The sequence below is a fragment of the Panulirus ornatus genome, chromosome 39 (genome assembly GCF_036320965.1).
Source record: "Panulirus ornatus isolate Po-2019 chromosome 39, ASM3632096v1, whole genome shotgun sequence".
NCBI lineage: Eukaryota > Metazoa > Arthropoda > Malacostraca > Decapoda > Palinuridae > Panulirus > Panulirus ornatus.
The window spans coordinates 11,201,230-11,217,920 of record NC_092262.1 but is presented as its reverse complement, the minus strand read 5'-3'; the positions used below and the strand labels follow the sequence as shown (position 1 = coordinate 11,217,920).

General features: G+C 38.7%; 1 protein-coding gene and 1 long non-coding RNA gene across 3 annotated transcripts in view; one reads left to right on the top strand and one right to left on the bottom strand.

The window, feature by feature from the left end:
• Positions 1–1,010: 1,010 nt before the first annotated feature.
• LOC139761133 (uncharacterized) lies at positions 1,011–9,735 on the top strand. Its single transcript, XR_011715463.1, has 3 exons — positions 1,011–1,297; positions 2,433–2,623; positions 8,714–9,735. It is a non-coding gene; the product is annotated as an uncharacterized lncRNA (long non-coding RNA).
• Positions 9,736–9,878: 143 nt separating this feature from the next.
• Positions 9,879–16,691, bottom strand: part of LOC139761130 (uncharacterized transporter YwbF-like) — a 147,307-nt gene continuing 140,494 nt past the window's right edge. For both annotated transcript variants that reach the window (XM_071685059.1, XM_071685058.1), the window contains 3 exons: positions 16,195–16,362; positions 15,522–15,707; positions 9,879–13,076 (listed from right to left, as the gene is read on the bottom strand). In XM_071685059.1, coding sequence (XP_071541160.1) covers positions 13,021–13,076; positions 15,522–15,707; positions 16,195–16,362 — 410 coding nt within the window. In that variant the 3' untranslated portion in view covers positions 9,879–13,020. The remainder of the gene's footprint in view (positions 13,077–15,521; positions 15,708–16,194; positions 16,363–16,691) is intronic.

The window sequence follows — 16,691 nt, the reverse complement described above, 5'->3', positions numbered from 1 at the left end:
CTCTAGGTCCATTTTACAGGCTTCATTAATGTGTCCAAACTTTTATATGTCCGACTGTACGTATGTACGTGGTCGGGCGCCCACCTAACCTAACCTGACCTGACCTGACCTGACCTGGTCACTAGGGGCGTTGTTCTCACAGAGACCTAAGCCTGGAAGGGGCCTTAAAGCCCTCGCTGTTCAAGCGCAAACATTAAAAGTATAAGTGGAAGAATCCACAATTTACGTCCAAAGTTTTGGACCAAGCGGGACTGGCCATGTGAGGCACATCACTTCCTGGGGAGGAGATGATGGTGTGGGGAGGAAAGAGAGAGAGAGAGAGAGAGAGAGAGAGAGAGAGAGAGAGAGAGAGAGAGAGAGAGAGAGAGAGAGAGAGAGAGAGAGAGAAGGTGTAGCATTTATGGCGTTCCCGATCCATGACGCAATTCACGGGCCGCTCAGGGTCGAACATGGCATAGGTTCGAATCCTGGTTTTGCGTCAGGTGGTCCACAGTCAACCCAGCTGTTCATCCACCCCTAGGGGGGTTGGTCGATGAAATGGGTACCTGGCTCAGGCTAGGATATATATATATATATATATATATATATATATATATATATATATATATATATATATATATATATATATATATATATATATATCCCTGGGGATAGGGGAGAAAGAATACTTCCCACGTATTCCCTGCGTGTCGTAGAAGGCGACTAAAAGGGAGGGAGCGGGAGGCTGGAAATCTTCCCCTCTCGTTTTTTTTTTAATTTTACAAAACAAGGAACAGAGAAGGGGGCCAGGTGAGGATATTCCCTCCAAGGCCCAGTCCTCTGTTCTTAACGCTACCTCGCTAACGCGGGAAATGGCGAATAGTTTGAAAGAAAAAAAGATATATATATATATATATATATATATATATATATATATATATATATATATATATATATATATATATACAGGATGGCAAACTTCCACATGACCCAAGAGGTGTGTGTGTGTGTGTGTGTATGTCTGTGTCTGTGTCCGTGTGTGTGTGTGTGTGTGTGTGTGTGTCTGTGTCCCTTAAAGTCGGGGTCGCTGGACCAGGACCCTCGCCAAACTGTGTTAATTTTTCACAGGTCGAGGCCGACGACGTCCCGCCTCACACCATCCCATTTTCTCTGACGAAAATGGGTTGCGGAGCGCGAGGGGTGACTCTCCTCCTCTTTGTTGGCGTCAGTTGGTTGTTATAACTTGACGTTGACGTCAACTGGTTATTATAACTATGGTATTATGACTATGGTATTCAAGCAACCAACCAAGTTTTAGGTAAAGGCAAAAAATTGAAAAAAGAAATCTGCTTTTAAGATACTGATGAGATAAAAATTTAACTTTTTGTGATATTTAATATTTTGATGAGAGAGAAATTAAGTTTTGGTTTTCAAGTTATTAATGAGAGATGAAATTAGGTTTTTGTGATTTTTAAGATGAAATGAAAATTAAGTTTGTGATTTTTAAGATATTGATGAGATAGAAATTGTTTTGATTTTTAGGTTATTAATGAGAGATAAGATTAAGTTTTTGTAGATGAGATAAAAAGATTGTGATTTTTAAGATATTAATGAGATAGAACTTAAGTTTTGATTTTTAAAGTTATTAATGAGATAAAATTAAGTTTTTGTCATTTTTAAGATAATGAATGAGATAGAAATTAAGTTTGATTTTTAAAGTTATTAATGAGATAAAATTAAGTTTTTGTCATTTTTAAGATGAGATAGAAATAAAGTTTTTGTGATTTTCAAGATATTAATGAGATAGAACTTAAGTTTTGATTTTTAAAGTTATTAATGAGATAAAATTAAGTTTTTGTCATTTTTAAGATGAGATAGAAATAAAGTTTTTGTGATTTTTAAGATAATGAGATAGAAATTAAGTTTGATTTTTAAAGTTATTGATGAGATAAAATTAAGTTTGTGATTTTTAAGATAATGAGATGGAAATTAAGTTTGATTTTTAAGTTATTAATGAGATAGAATTAAGTTTTTGTGATTTTTATATTATTTATCGATAATAAATTTGTAAATTACTAAGAAAAATCAGTAATATATAATTTTCATTAACTTTCACTGGATGTATTTCATTATTATCTCTGTATAAATGCTTATTATTCTTTGTTCAAATTTCACGATTTTTACAATCTTTAAGCAAGAGCCAAAAAATATCAGGTGTCAAATAAAACGAGTGAATACTCATCTTCATAATTTTCTCAGTATATATATATATATATATATATATATATATATATATATATATATATATATATATATATATCAATATCTACCACAAGCGCTAAACATTTTTCAATTCAGATTTCTGAATTTTTATTTTAAGAATCTTTAAGGAAGAGGAAAATTCAATTGTTTTAATTCTTTATTTATTTATTTTTTTTTTTGTTTTGCTCCAGACATTTGCCTTGGCTTCTGGTGAAGAGCTGTTGCTGTGGGTGTTTTTCTCCTGGATGTATTGTTGGAGTGGTCGACCCCGGGGTGTTGTGTTGTGGCCACACAGTAAGAACACAGCTTCTCCACCTCCGCCATGACGGGTTTCCAGCGGCATTGTTGACGCCTGGGAGGATGGAAGCAGCCAGCGCCCTCTGTAAGGCTTCTCCGTTAACCGTTAGTCTTTTAAAAATGTCTTTGGCTTGTTCATTGTCCCCCGGACGAACTCGGTTGTTTATTTATTGATTGGTTTATTGTTCTGTTTATTTATATATTCACCTTATTATTGAAGAATTGAGACCACACGTTTACCATACACTAACCACACACTAACTATACACTAACCACACACTAACCATACACTAACTATACACTAACCACACACTAACTATACACTAACCACACACTAACTATACACTAACCACACACTAACTATACACTAACCACACACTAACTATACACTAACCACACACTAAGTATACACTCACCACACACTAACCATACACTAACTATACACTAACCACACACTAACTATACACTAACCACACACTAACCATACACTAACTATACACTAACCACACACTAGCTATACACTAACCACACACTAAGTATACACTCACCACACACTAACTATACACTAACCACACACTAGCTATACACTAACCACACACTAGCTATACACTAACCACACACTAACTATACACTAACCACACACTAGCTATACACTAACCACACACTAACTATACACTCACCACACACTAACTATACACTAACCATACACTAACTATACACTAATTATACACTCACCACACACTAACTATACACTAACCACACACTAACTATACACTAACCATACACTAACCATACACTCATGCATTCATCACATACTTATCACACTAACCCATATATGTATTTATCATATATTCATTATACATAATCGCTGTTTCCCGCGTCAGCGAGGTAGCGCCAGGAACAGACGAAGAATGGGCCATCCACTCATGTACACACAAATATATACATAAACGCCCATATACGCACATATACATACATATACATATCATCATATACATATATATACATACACACAGACATATATACACATGTACATATTCATACTTGCTTCTCTTCATCCATTCTCGGCGCTACCCTACGGGGGAAATGAGACACGATAAGTTGCCAAGTGCAGTTTCGTGTCATAATCACATCATCAGGGGAGACACAACAGAGAAATATAACAGTCCGTTGATATACAACGAAGAGACGTAGCTAGGACGAGAGGCCATTTGGTAAACAAATTTCTGAATGACATGTCTCGGGGGAACTTCTTTATCCCTACTGATAACTTCATGATAAACTTCATGTTATTATTGCCTCGAAGGCGGAAGTTTGGACCCCCACCCTCATCCATCCCCAGGGAAAAACAGTTGACTGGCGCTGGTTTCCGTGTATGACCAACGACCTCGTCTGGTTTTAAACAGAACGCGCGAGATTTCAAAACGTCTGGGTTCGAAGCCTAAAACGGCGATTTACGAGGTATCAAAAAAAGACTTGGTTCGAAGCCCAAGTCCATGCCAGGCCATCCTGTAACACGTAATAAACCCCAATTATCGCTGTTTGAACCCTAACCCCCTGTAATTGACCTGACCCTCTCCAGGTCAAAACACTACCCCCCGTAGGTGACCTGACCCACTCCAGGTCAAAACCCTACCTCCTGGAGATGATCTGACCCACTCCAGGTCAAAGCCCTACCCCCTGTAGATGACCTGACCCTCTCCAGGTCAAAACCCTACCCCCCTATAGTTGACCTGACCCTCTTCAGGTCAAAATCCGCCCCTGTAGATGATCTCTCTCTCTCTCTCTCTCTCTCTCTCTCTCTCTCTCTCTCTCTCTCTCTCTCTCTCTCTCTCTCTCTCTCTCTCTCTCTCTCTCTCTCTCTCTCTCCCCGCCGCCTGGGGCAGGCAGAGGTGCCCCCCCCCCCAGCCAGCCAGCCCCGCATGGTTAATTAAGCCATGCAGATCTTCCTCCCTCCTTCCCCCGTGCCTCCTCGCCCCCTCCTCCCCCCCCCCCGGCGACAACCCACCGAGGGTTACGCCCATTTTCAAAGCACCGTAGACGGCAAGGGAGACGTGTGTGTTTGTGTGTCTGTGTCTGTGTGTACGACCTTCTTGAGCACGACGGTACGATAGTGGCAGGCAAGCTGATAGATAGACTGATAAGTTGATAGTCAGGGAGATAGGTAGATCGTGGGGATGAGAGAGCTTGGGAAGTGAGTCAGTTGTTGTTCGCTGATGATACAGCGCTGGTGGCTGATTCATGTAAGAAACTGCAGAAGCTGGTGACTGAGTTTGGTAAAGTGTGTGGAAGAAGAAAGTTAAGAGTAAATGTGAATAAGAGCAAGGTTATTAGGTACAGTAGGGTTGAGGGTCAAGTCAATTGGGAGGTGAGTTTGAATGGAGAAAAACTGGAGGAAGTGAAGTGTTTTAGATATCTGGGAGTGGATCTGTCAGCGGATGGAACCATGGAAGCGGAAGTGGATCATAGGGTGGGGGAGGGGGCGAAAATTTTGGGAGCCTTGAAAAATGTGTGGAAGTCGAGAACATTATCTCGGAAAGCAAAAATGGGTATGTTTGAAGGAATAGTGGTTCCAACAATGTTGTATGGTTGCGAGGCGTGGGCTATGGATAGAGTTGTGCGCAGGAGGATGGATGTGCTGGAAATGAGATGTTTGAGGACAATGTGTGGTGTGAGGTGGTTTGATCGAGTAAGTAACGTAAGGGTAAGAGAGATGTGTGGAAATAAAAAGAGCGTGGTTGAGAGAGCAGAAGAGGGTGTTTTGAAATGGTTTGGGCACATGGAGAGAATGAGTGAGGAAAGATTGACCAAGAGGATATATGTGTCGGAGGTGGAGGGAACGAGGAGAAGAGGGAGACCAAATTGGAGGTGGAAAGATGGAGTGAAAAAGATTTTGTGTGATCGGGGCCTGAACATGCAGGAGGGTGAAAGGAGGGCAAGGAATAGAGTGAATTGGAGCGATGTGGTATACAGGGGTTGACGTGCTGTCAGTGGAGTGAATCAAGGCATGTGAAGCGTCTGGGGTAAACCATGGAAAGCTGTGTAGGTATGTATATTTGCGTGTGTGGACGTGTGTATGTACATGTGTATGGGGGGGGGGGGTTGGGCCATTTCTTTCGTCTGTTTCCTTGCGCTACCTCGCAAACGCGGGAGACAGCGACAAAGTATAAAAAAAAAAAAAATATATATATATATATATATATATATATATATTCTTTCTTTCTTTCATACTATTCGCCATTTCCCGCATTAGCGAGGTAGCGTTGAGAACAGAGGACTGGGCCCTTGAGGGAATAGCCTCACCTGGGCCCCTTCTCTGTTCCCTCTTTTGGAAAATTAAAAAAAAAGTGAGAGGGGAGGATTTCCAGCCCCCCGCTCCCTCCCCTTTTAGTCGCCTTCTACGACACGCAGGGAATACGTGGGAAGTATTCTTTCTCCCCTATCCCCAGGGATAATATATATATATATATATATATATATATATATATATATATATATATATATATATATATATATATATAAGTAGATAGGTAGGGCGGCTGGTAGATATGTAAGTAGATAGGAAGTTAGATGGATAGACAAGTAGATAGAGAGGTAGACAGCTGCACACTTAACAGTTTATCTCATATACATCGTCCAGGTATAGATTTCCTTGAGTCACCCCTGTTTTCGGTATGACCCGTACGTTCTCTTTAAGTCTTTCGCTCACCCATTTTCTATGATATCCTTGTCTATTAGCCCACATTCTCCTTATTGCTCCTCAGAGAAAAGTTTAAGCCTCTCTCTCTCTCTCTCTCTCTCTCTCTCTCTCTCTATATATATATATATATATATATATATATATATATATATATATATATATATATATATATATATATATTTTTTTTTTTTTTTTTTTTTTTTTTTTTTTATACCTCGTCGCTGTCTCCCGCGGTTGCGAGGTAGCGCAAGGAAACAGACGAAAGAAATGGCCCAACCCCCCCCCATACACATGTACATACACACGTCCACACACGCAAATATACATACCTACACAGCTTTCCATGGTTTACCCCGGACGCTTCACATGCCTTGATTCAATCCACTGACAGCACGTCAACCCCTGTATACCACATCGCTCCAATTCACTCTATTCCTTGCCCTCCTTTCACCCTCCTGCATGTTCAGGCCCCGATCACACAAAATCCTTTTCACTCCATCTTTCCACCTCCAATTTGGTCTCCCTCTTCTCCTCGTTCCCTCCACCTCTGACACATATATCCTCTTGGTCAATCTTTCCTCACTCATTCTCTCCATGTGCCCAAACCATTTCAAAACACCCTCTTCTGCTCTCTCAACCACGCTCTTTTTATTTCCACACATCTCTCTTACCCTTACGTTACTTACTCGATCAAACCACCTCACACCACACATTGTCCTCAAACATCTCATTTCCAGCACCTCCATCCTCCTGCGCACAACTCTATCCATAGCCCACGCCTCGCAACCATACAACATTGTTGGAACCACTATTCCTTCAAACATACCCATTTTTGCTTTCCGAGATAATGTTCTCGACTTCCACACATTTTTCAAGGCTCCCAAAATTTTCGCCCCCTCTCCCACCCTATGATCCACTTCCGCTTCCATGGTTCCATCCGCTGACAGATCCACTCCCAGATATCTAAAACACTTCACTTCCTCCAGTTTTTCTCCATTCAATATATATATATACATATTATTTATTTATTTATTTATTTTTCTTCTTTCATATTCGCCATTTCCCGTGTTAGCGAGGTAGCTTTAAGAACAAAGGACTGAGCCTTAGACGGAATATCCTCACTTTGCCCCCTTCTCTATTCCTTCTTTTAGAAAATTAAAAACGGGAGGGAAGGATTTCCAGCCCCTCGCTCCCTCCCCTTTTAGTCGCCTTCTACGACACGCAAGTAATACGTGGAAAGTGTTCTTTCTCCCCTATCCCCTATCCTAGAGACTGAGTGTGAACGAATGTGGCCTTTGTTGTCTTTTCCTAGCACTACCTCGCACACATGAGGGGGAAGGGGGTTGTTATTTCATGTGTGGCGGGGTGGCGACGGGAATGAATAAAAGCAAGTATGAGTTATATACATGTGTATACACGTATTTGTCTGTATATATATATATATATATATATATATATATATATATATATATATATATATATATATATATATATATATGTATGTATGTATACGTTGAAATGTATAGGTATGTATATGTGCGTGTGTGGACGTGTATGTATATACATGTGTATGTGGGTGGGTTGGGCCATTCTTTGTTTCCTGGCACTACCTTGCTGACGCGGGAGACAGCGACAAAGTATAATATAGATATGCTGGAATAACTCATGAAATATTGACTTTGACATAACATTTTCACTATAAATTTTCAGAATTGTTTGTCTGGTATTTGTTAAAGGATCTAAATGCACTGCCTTACATTGAATTTAGGAAAAGGAACATTGAGAATATAGATATAGATGTATAGTTTTTACCAGTACCTGATATGCCCTTTCCCACAGTAACTGGGAGGCTGTGCATCCAGAATATTCCCCAAGCACTAATGTATCCTTAACATTTCTCTTTTCTCCATTATCACTGGCATGTAGGAATAAAACAATTTAACAGAAATTTTTATAGTTGGTTTGGGAATCCCTCCAGTGAAGCACTTTCCCTTCTATTCTTGTACTGTATTGTGAAATGAGTAGATACATCTTTTACTTCCTATTCAAAATACATATGCAATAGGCTTTCCTGAGTTGCTCTGGGAGAGGTTGCCTATATAACTGGAGGCACCATATAGTAACAATGAAACTACTTTTGTATATCAAAACTATATAGAATGATCCGTCGGTCTTCTTAAACTCCAGGCTGTGTTCTGAGCCAGGAATAACAAGATGGCCATTTTAGTTCTCTGAACATAGAGTATTCATTTTATCAATACACAGATTAACCTTAGTTCTTCTACCTCAGAGGCTTTGAGCAGGATCACCATCTATGCAATTTTGTTTATGTCCAATGTTGTGTTGGGTCACCTCTATGTTTTAGACACAGATGAATAGTCTGAAACCCGAGAGGCTTCTCTAAAGGGTTCATTTATGTTCTGTGGGTGTTACAATGGTCCCAGTTACTGTTGAACACTTTTTTTTTTCTTTTAGTGGCCAATATGGCATGGGCAAAAGCAAGCATGTCCATGTTTATGAGTGCATAGGCCAGTAACCGGATGACTTATCATTTTACATGAGGCAAGAATTTTGGCTGACCAAGAGTCCAGCAGAGGGAAAGGTGAGCTGTTTATTGCAATGTCTGAAAATATAGCCTTGTAAATTATGACTGTTCCAAAACAAAGTAGTAAAACATACATTGAATTGCTTTTAAGACATAGTTTACTCTGGGGATAAGATAGACTACACAAGCATCTATAGCTAGAGCTGCAGATGCAAGCATGAACTTGTATGTGTGTGTGGTAGTAGTTTTCTTCATGTCAAGGACTATAAGTGTTTTTAACTGTGAGGTTGCAAAAAACAGTCTCTAGGGTTGGTTGGTCCTGTGAGCTGTGAGAGAATCTTACTAATTTCCTGTATTTGGGGGTTAGGAGCCTCTATCCTTTTGCATTTCAGTAAGTTTAATGCCTCTTATCCTTCATAAACCACTAATTCAGTAGCGGTGGCTCTAGCTTATGACAGGAATTTTACTTTCTCATACGGAGTCACCACCCGGCAGTGATTTTATTGCCCCGCCAGTTGTCAGGCTGCACCAGGTTGCCTGCCTCAACTGAGAGCAGTGTGAAATACAAATGATATATTCCAAGAAGATTGACTGCTAGTTTGAAATGATTCACAAATATCTATTCCATGCCATTTTTGAAAAATTACAAAACTGCTTTTTATTTTGAGGTCTCATTCATCACCTTATTTGTCAGCTTTCTATCTGCCTTTCTATATCTCTGATGCCTGTTACAGTTGGAACACCCTCAAGGAGGTGGCCATGGCAATAGAGTCTCCATAATTAAAGAATTCCATTGCTGCTTCTCAGCCTTTAATGTCTCACTGTTATTAGGCCATTGGCAGAGGGCAAGTCTTGTGCAGTGTTTGCAGATGCCTCTACATAATGTTCTTACTGACTACTTTTGTCTAATATTCCTACTGACCACTTCTATTTGTCAACCCTCCATAACTTATATATATAATGCTAGTGTGAGAGCTTCTGTAGGTGTAGATAAGTCCTACACAAAAACATTGCTGGTTCACATATAACCAGTCCTCACATCGTAATTATAACTTAGACAGCTATACACACAAGATTAGGTAATGCACCATTGTCTTTAGTTTTAAAATTTAATGATGTAACACTGAAATACATCTTTATATTATTATCAAATTGTAGAAAAAAAAAATTGTGGATTCAAAGAAACCTACAAAAATGGCATAGAAAATATGTATACATCATATGCATTTTAAAAAATTATTGAGGAGTTACAGACCCATGGGGAAAAGATTTTTAGTTTGGAGTAATGACAGAATTTTGGTCCTTGATCTTCAATATTTTGGTCCATACTCTTAGGAGCTTTATGAGATGCTAATTAACTGATTTACAACTGTGATCCCTGGAGCTTCATGCTGAAAAAATAAATCACAATGTAAATGACAATTCAGGCTTCAGGCTCTTGATGCATACAGATCTTCCATCATCAACAAGAGTTGCAATAATCTTGGCTAACTTTACATAACTTCTGCTGGACTCAACCTCAAACTGTTTTGAGATTCATATAAAATATCCTAATTTATTTACATAAATAATATTTGGAATGAGTACATTTAAACATGAATACATATGGTAAAATGAAGATGTATGACAGTCGATGCCACTTTAATATGACACACTGGTGATGAAAAAAACTATTTAACTGTAATTTCGTAACTAATATTTCAGTTACCCATTCGTCAACATTTATAGGAAGTGGAAAATTGATAAGTACTAGAAAAGACTAATGCATTATGATGGAAGCCATGACATGTGTAGAAGAACACAATTAACCTTACCTTGAAACTGAGCTTCATAAACTACATAATGATTAAAGTATATGGTCTGCCATTGAGCACAGAAATTTAAGGACTAAAAAGCATCTGACACACTACTTTCGTTACATTTTGTATAGCATAAGTTGAGTTAACTAAGATTCTGGCACTGCAGGGCAAGTGAAGGCTAGGGTTAGTTAAAATCACAGTTAGTTGTAATAGATTAGTGTGATATCCTAAGAATATCCCCTAGAAATAAACAGTGATCCTAGTGAGATGAGAGTAGGTCTGGTAAGCTGACTGTCTGTGGTGATTGATGTTATGAACCATGTACAGTCAATTGGACTTGGTTTAAGTTAACCTTCTGCAACAGAGGAAAATGTAGGTTTGCAATTAAAAGGCAGCCCACTGCATATAAGCACACAAATTTATACAAGAAATCAGTTTCATAACATCTGCTATAAGCAGATAGCATTTGGCAGTGTTTTCACATACAACTCAGTGGCTTCGACTGTATTAAAATGGTATCAAATCGTAAATCAACACTCAGCATGGAAAGTAATTTTCAGTGTTTACTCATAAGAAAGTATATTTCTAAATGAATGATAAGATGGTTCTTTGAAAAGCCTGAATTCTCAAGTTAATGTGAATAAGTGAATGAATAAGTACTTGAGAGGTTTAGTTTCCAAAACAATTATTCAACACTCATAGTACTGGCTATAACTGATCCATATAGTTCTAAAAAAATCACATTTCACTTCTGCCATTTCCTTTAGAATGGGGTAGGATCCTTCTCAGCCAAAAGAGCAACTCTAGAGCCTTTAGATGACACTTTGACCGTATAAAAACTGATCATACTACAGAAAACCTCTCTCGACAATTAAGGATCAAATCTGGGTCAAATTTTGAATTCAGTGAGTTACCCGTCATTGTGTAGTGTTCCCTACAGAGTGACTCTATTTGTAGTTATAAGCTAGAGACTTCAGCTAACATCATCTCCAGTAGCATGTTTCAGCTTTATTAAAAACTAGAGTTATTTGGTTTCACCACGTCCATTAACCATCACTGTATTTTATACATAAGAGCTGACATTTCAGTATGAGACTGAATTATTGTTAACTTCCAGTTAAATGAACATACATGTACCAGTGTATAATTTAGGCTCACAATTAGACCATCAGACATACACTAGGGGGAAAAAATAATGATCACTGTATTGTGCTCTTGGAGATCAAAAAATAATAAAAGTATTAGAAATACCATGTAAGTAGTGGTGGCCTTGGCTGCCCATGGAAGCACTACCATGGGAGAGTAGAGAATTTTCCCTTTCCTCCACTGATGGGTCTTTTCCTTGGCCACATTTCTGCTACAGACCACCTGGTAGTCTACCACATGTTCTCATATTCGAAGCTACCCTTCAAAGACTCCAGATTTTCCATTATTCTATCTTATACTGTTTAATGTCTCTTTTACCATTTTCTTTTTTTTTTTTTTTACCTTTCCTTCACTACTGCTTTTCCCCTTGGGCATACTTGCAGAGGCAGCTATCATTTCTTTCACATTTTCATATTTCTTGGTGAAAGGAAGATGTGACTGCTTCACATGTATGGCATACATACCAATATTCAGAATACTTCAGCAAAGTTTTCAAGAATGCTGTAGGGTCTTTGACACCTTAAATATGTGGAGAAAGTCGGTAACCAAAATATCTGGGAAAGATTCTACATGCTCCACTCCACTCTGAGAGCAGGAACAAGGAGGGGAAAGGGATGGTGAGGTGAGAGAGAAAAAAGAGAGAGAGAAAGGTTGAAAGTCATGTATATACAGAGAGAAAGAAAGAGATATACTGTATTGAGATACAGCAAGGGAGAGAGAAATACTAGCCTTACATGGCCTTTACATTAGATAGATACAACTACTGTAATTGTACAATCAGGGTTTCATTAAAGTATTAACCAGAATATACTATATATGAACATCACCACTTTCCTTGTACACTAGTGACTTAGCAACAAAGTGCCCAGTTAAAAAAAAAAAAAAAACTGCATTTATAGCACCATATCCTGACTCCAGTGCCTACCAGCTTTGTTTACTAGCATTCCTTAGAGACCAACTCTCATAGACTTGAGACACACACACACACTTTGATGACACTTATCTTGGTTCAGTACTTCAGTCAACTTATAGCACACATGCCATTATAAGGAAATAGTATGTTGCATATATTCTTTTATTACCTGGGAAGTTCCTCTGGCATGTTGTACATTTCTATTATCACTAATTATAATGGTATGTAGATCTTATTTACATGACTATTCTGCCACTTGGGATTCAAAAATTCACTCATTTCAACCTGGATTATCACAGTGCCATATAAGTGTTTAATATCACTGCAGTTTCTCTTGGCCTTATGTGGTAACTTGAGGAGATCTAGCTCACAGCTATGATCAAAACCTTTCGTCAGCAACCTGAAGAGGGGTATAATGGCCATTTGGGACATTTCCTGTGAAAAGATAATTCATGTAAGATAAACATTTATATGACAAACAATTGAGGTAGTAGTTGGTAGGCAGCAAACGACCAGGGAGGTATAATACCATTACTTCCCACCTGGGTATCAGAGGGTTAGTGACATCTGCGTAGTGAACCAGCACTTTAGTGGTTGTCAAGTTGCACTCCTCTGACCCAGGTAGCTGTCTTTTCTTTCTGCCTTACTAACGTGGACTACTGGCATTCTGTCCACAAACATACAATATCTCCTTAACTTATGTAACACCTGGCAACACTTAACTCACGCAGCTCATTCTTTGCAACTCTAGATTTTCCTGCAGTGAGCACCGTGTGCTAGCCCCTCCTTTTCGCAAAATGGTAGAAGCAGTAGATAGAAGTAGTAGGTAGGAACATTTAGGCAGGAGCATTAGGTAAAAGTAGTTGGAAGGAGCATTAGATAGAAGTAGCCATTAGAAACATTAGTTAGGAGCTTCTGCAAACACTGCGCTAGATGTGTCCTCTACCAGTGACCTATAAAGGGTGAGGCACTAAAGGCTAAGAAGTGACTCTGGAGTTCTTTAGTTATGGAGACTCTGTTGCTGTGGCCACCCCTTTGAGGGGGTTTCAAGTGGAACAGACATCAGAGATATAGATAGAATAGACAAACAATGAAAATCCTGTTTATTAAGTAAAGAAAGTGTAAACTGCATCAGTAAAAAAAAAGTACAAACTAGAAAACTTTGAATGTGAAGTGCAAACTTTTGATGGGATGACACGGTTCACCTTCACAACAGAACAAGAAGGTATAATGAAAAGATAATACTGGCAACTTAGTACTGAATAGCTTAAGTTGTGCTAGAGTGTTGTTTCACCTTTACTGGACGATATTTCAATGCTGCATTTACAAAAATAAGATACAGTTGAGTCTTGATTAATAAAGACAGTAGTTGCTTAAGAATTGATTAACCAAGACATCTGTGATGTACTGAGTCCCATCATCACCACTTACACACTCAGTGGACTGATTTAATGAGATATAGCTAATGCTCGATTATTAGAAACAGTAGTTGCCTTAGAATTGGTTAACTAAGACAGTTGTGGTGGATTGAGTCCCAGCATCACCACTTACACACTCATTGGACTAATATTTAAACACTGTCCATACCAAATCCTTCCCTTGAAATTCATTTATTCTTTCTTCCATACTTGTTTGCCATTTCCCATGTTAATGAGGTAGTGTCAGGAACAAATGAAGGAAGGCCTCATTCACTCATCCATTCTCTAATGTAATTATTCCTTAATGTAATGCCCCACAATTACATTCCTCAATGTTCCAAGAACCTTTGACCCCTCACCCACCCTTTATAAACTCATCTCAGCTTCCATGGTTCCATTTACTACCATATCCACTCCTAGATATCTCAAGCACTTCACTTCCTCCAAGTTCTTTCAATTTAGGCTTACACATCAACTCACTTGTCTCTTTCCACAGTCAAACCTAATAACCTTTCTCTTACTCACATTAACTCAAAGATTTCTCTTCTTAGATACACTCCCAATCTCAAACATCAACTTTTGAAGTTTCTCTCTCAAATCTGCCACCAGCACTACATCATCAGCAAACAAGAAATGACGCCTCCCTTAAACCCCCTTCCCAGTAGACTGCATACCTGCCCATATCTCCAAGACCATTGCATTTATCTCCCTTACCACCCCATCAGAAACAGATTACGTAGCCATGTTGACATCACACACCCCTACCAAACCCAAACACCACCTTCTGAAGTTTCTTTTAAATCTGTCACCAGTACAGTGTAATCAACAAATAAGAAATGACTCTCATCCCAGCAGCCTGAATACCTTCCCCTTTCTCAAGACCCCTTACATTTACCTCCTTCACCACCCCATCCATGGACAAATTACACAGCCATGATGACATCAGAGACCCATTAGAAGATACTTAAAACAGAGTTGTGTTATATCATAGATAAATCCACCTTAAGCAGTGAGTCTCTGGTAGGAGTTGAATATATTATTTTTGTTTGTGCCTAATTTTTGTTATTATCATTATTATCATTATTATTATTATTATCATTATTATTATTATTATTATTATTATTATATTTTACCAATGGATCCCTTATAATGGTACAAGTGAGAGTATTCACTGGCTGCCTTTTTCCACCTAAGCCTCAGAGAAAAATCTGTGTTTGACTCCTTCCTTTCTCCTTCTTTTGAAAAGTAATAGTACAGGAAAGGAGGATTTCAAGTTCCTTCCTTACTCCTGCTCCTCGTAGTTGCCTTCTGTGCCATGCATAAAATACGTAGGCGGTCTTCACTTTCCCCAGTACCCGGGGATAGATTTTGTGTTACAAGTAGAAAAATGTTTGAAGTATGCAGATAAAAGATTTTTTCCTGGGTCGGAATAAACAGTTGTTATAACAAAAGAATGACAAACCATTTTCTCTGCTTGGTTGTGGTTTTGGCTGAACATTCTTTCTTGCTTTCAAATATTTGACAAGCTGATGAATGCTGAGGTAAACAGCTGTACATGATGCAGAGACAATGGCAGCTCCCATAAACACTGGTACCTCCCCATACTGGTCCAGAAGATGCCCTCCAACGAATGTGCCAATACATCGACCTGCAAGAAAACAAGAGAGGTAACCACAATAATAATGATAATGATAGTATTGATAAGCATAATACTAGTTTGATGTATTTTAGAGAAAATTGGAAAATTAGGTCTCTATAACAGATGGATGAGTAGAGTACAGGCTGCGCAGCAATATATCAGCAACGATAGAGAAAAAGCATTCAGGATCTCTGGAGGTAAAGTGGAAAAAAATGAAGGCATATACATATTTGAAGAGCATTATGATGGAGAAATCTCTTTTTTAAGCAACAACTGTGGGGAGTAAATTTCTGCATGTGGAATCTTGCCTTAGAATGATGGGGATGCAGGAAGTAAACAGACAGACTATTTACAGATATACAAATTTTATTTGGCCCTTTCACTGTATGCTCTGAATTTTGTCCACATATGAAGGGACAAATGTGTGAAGGAGAAATATTCACAGATTATCTTCCTTAGGTGAGCTTGTCTGTACCTTAAGAACAATTATACTGACCTATGTTAAAATGAGAGACCCAGACTAAAGCCTGGGCAGTTGCCACAAAGGTCTTGGGAGCAAGTTTGTATGCTAAAGTTGCAGCTGACACATTCATCAAGTTGAGTGTGAACAATTCCAGAGACTCAAGCAATAAAGCCCACCATGGATTTGTGATGTAGGAAAATCCTGAAAGAGAAAAAAGAAAATATCCTTTATTACAAGCTTGATATTCTTGAAGCAATCTACAGAGAATTTTCAGTTTCTCTAAATATCTAAATACCAGATATTTACCTGAAATTTTAACCATCATCTGTAATCAATCACCAGCAAACAGTGTAGGAAATGTGATTCTGAAGAGCAGATTTCTTTTACCCTAAAGGCAAGCAAAGGATATTTAATTCATGGAGAGGCTGGTGGAAACACCAGGGACTTGGGGGGTGAATAAGGTGAGTTTTGTGATCTTGATAACAGTGAAGGCATCTTTTGCAGCCATAGCAGACTTGAAGGGGCATACA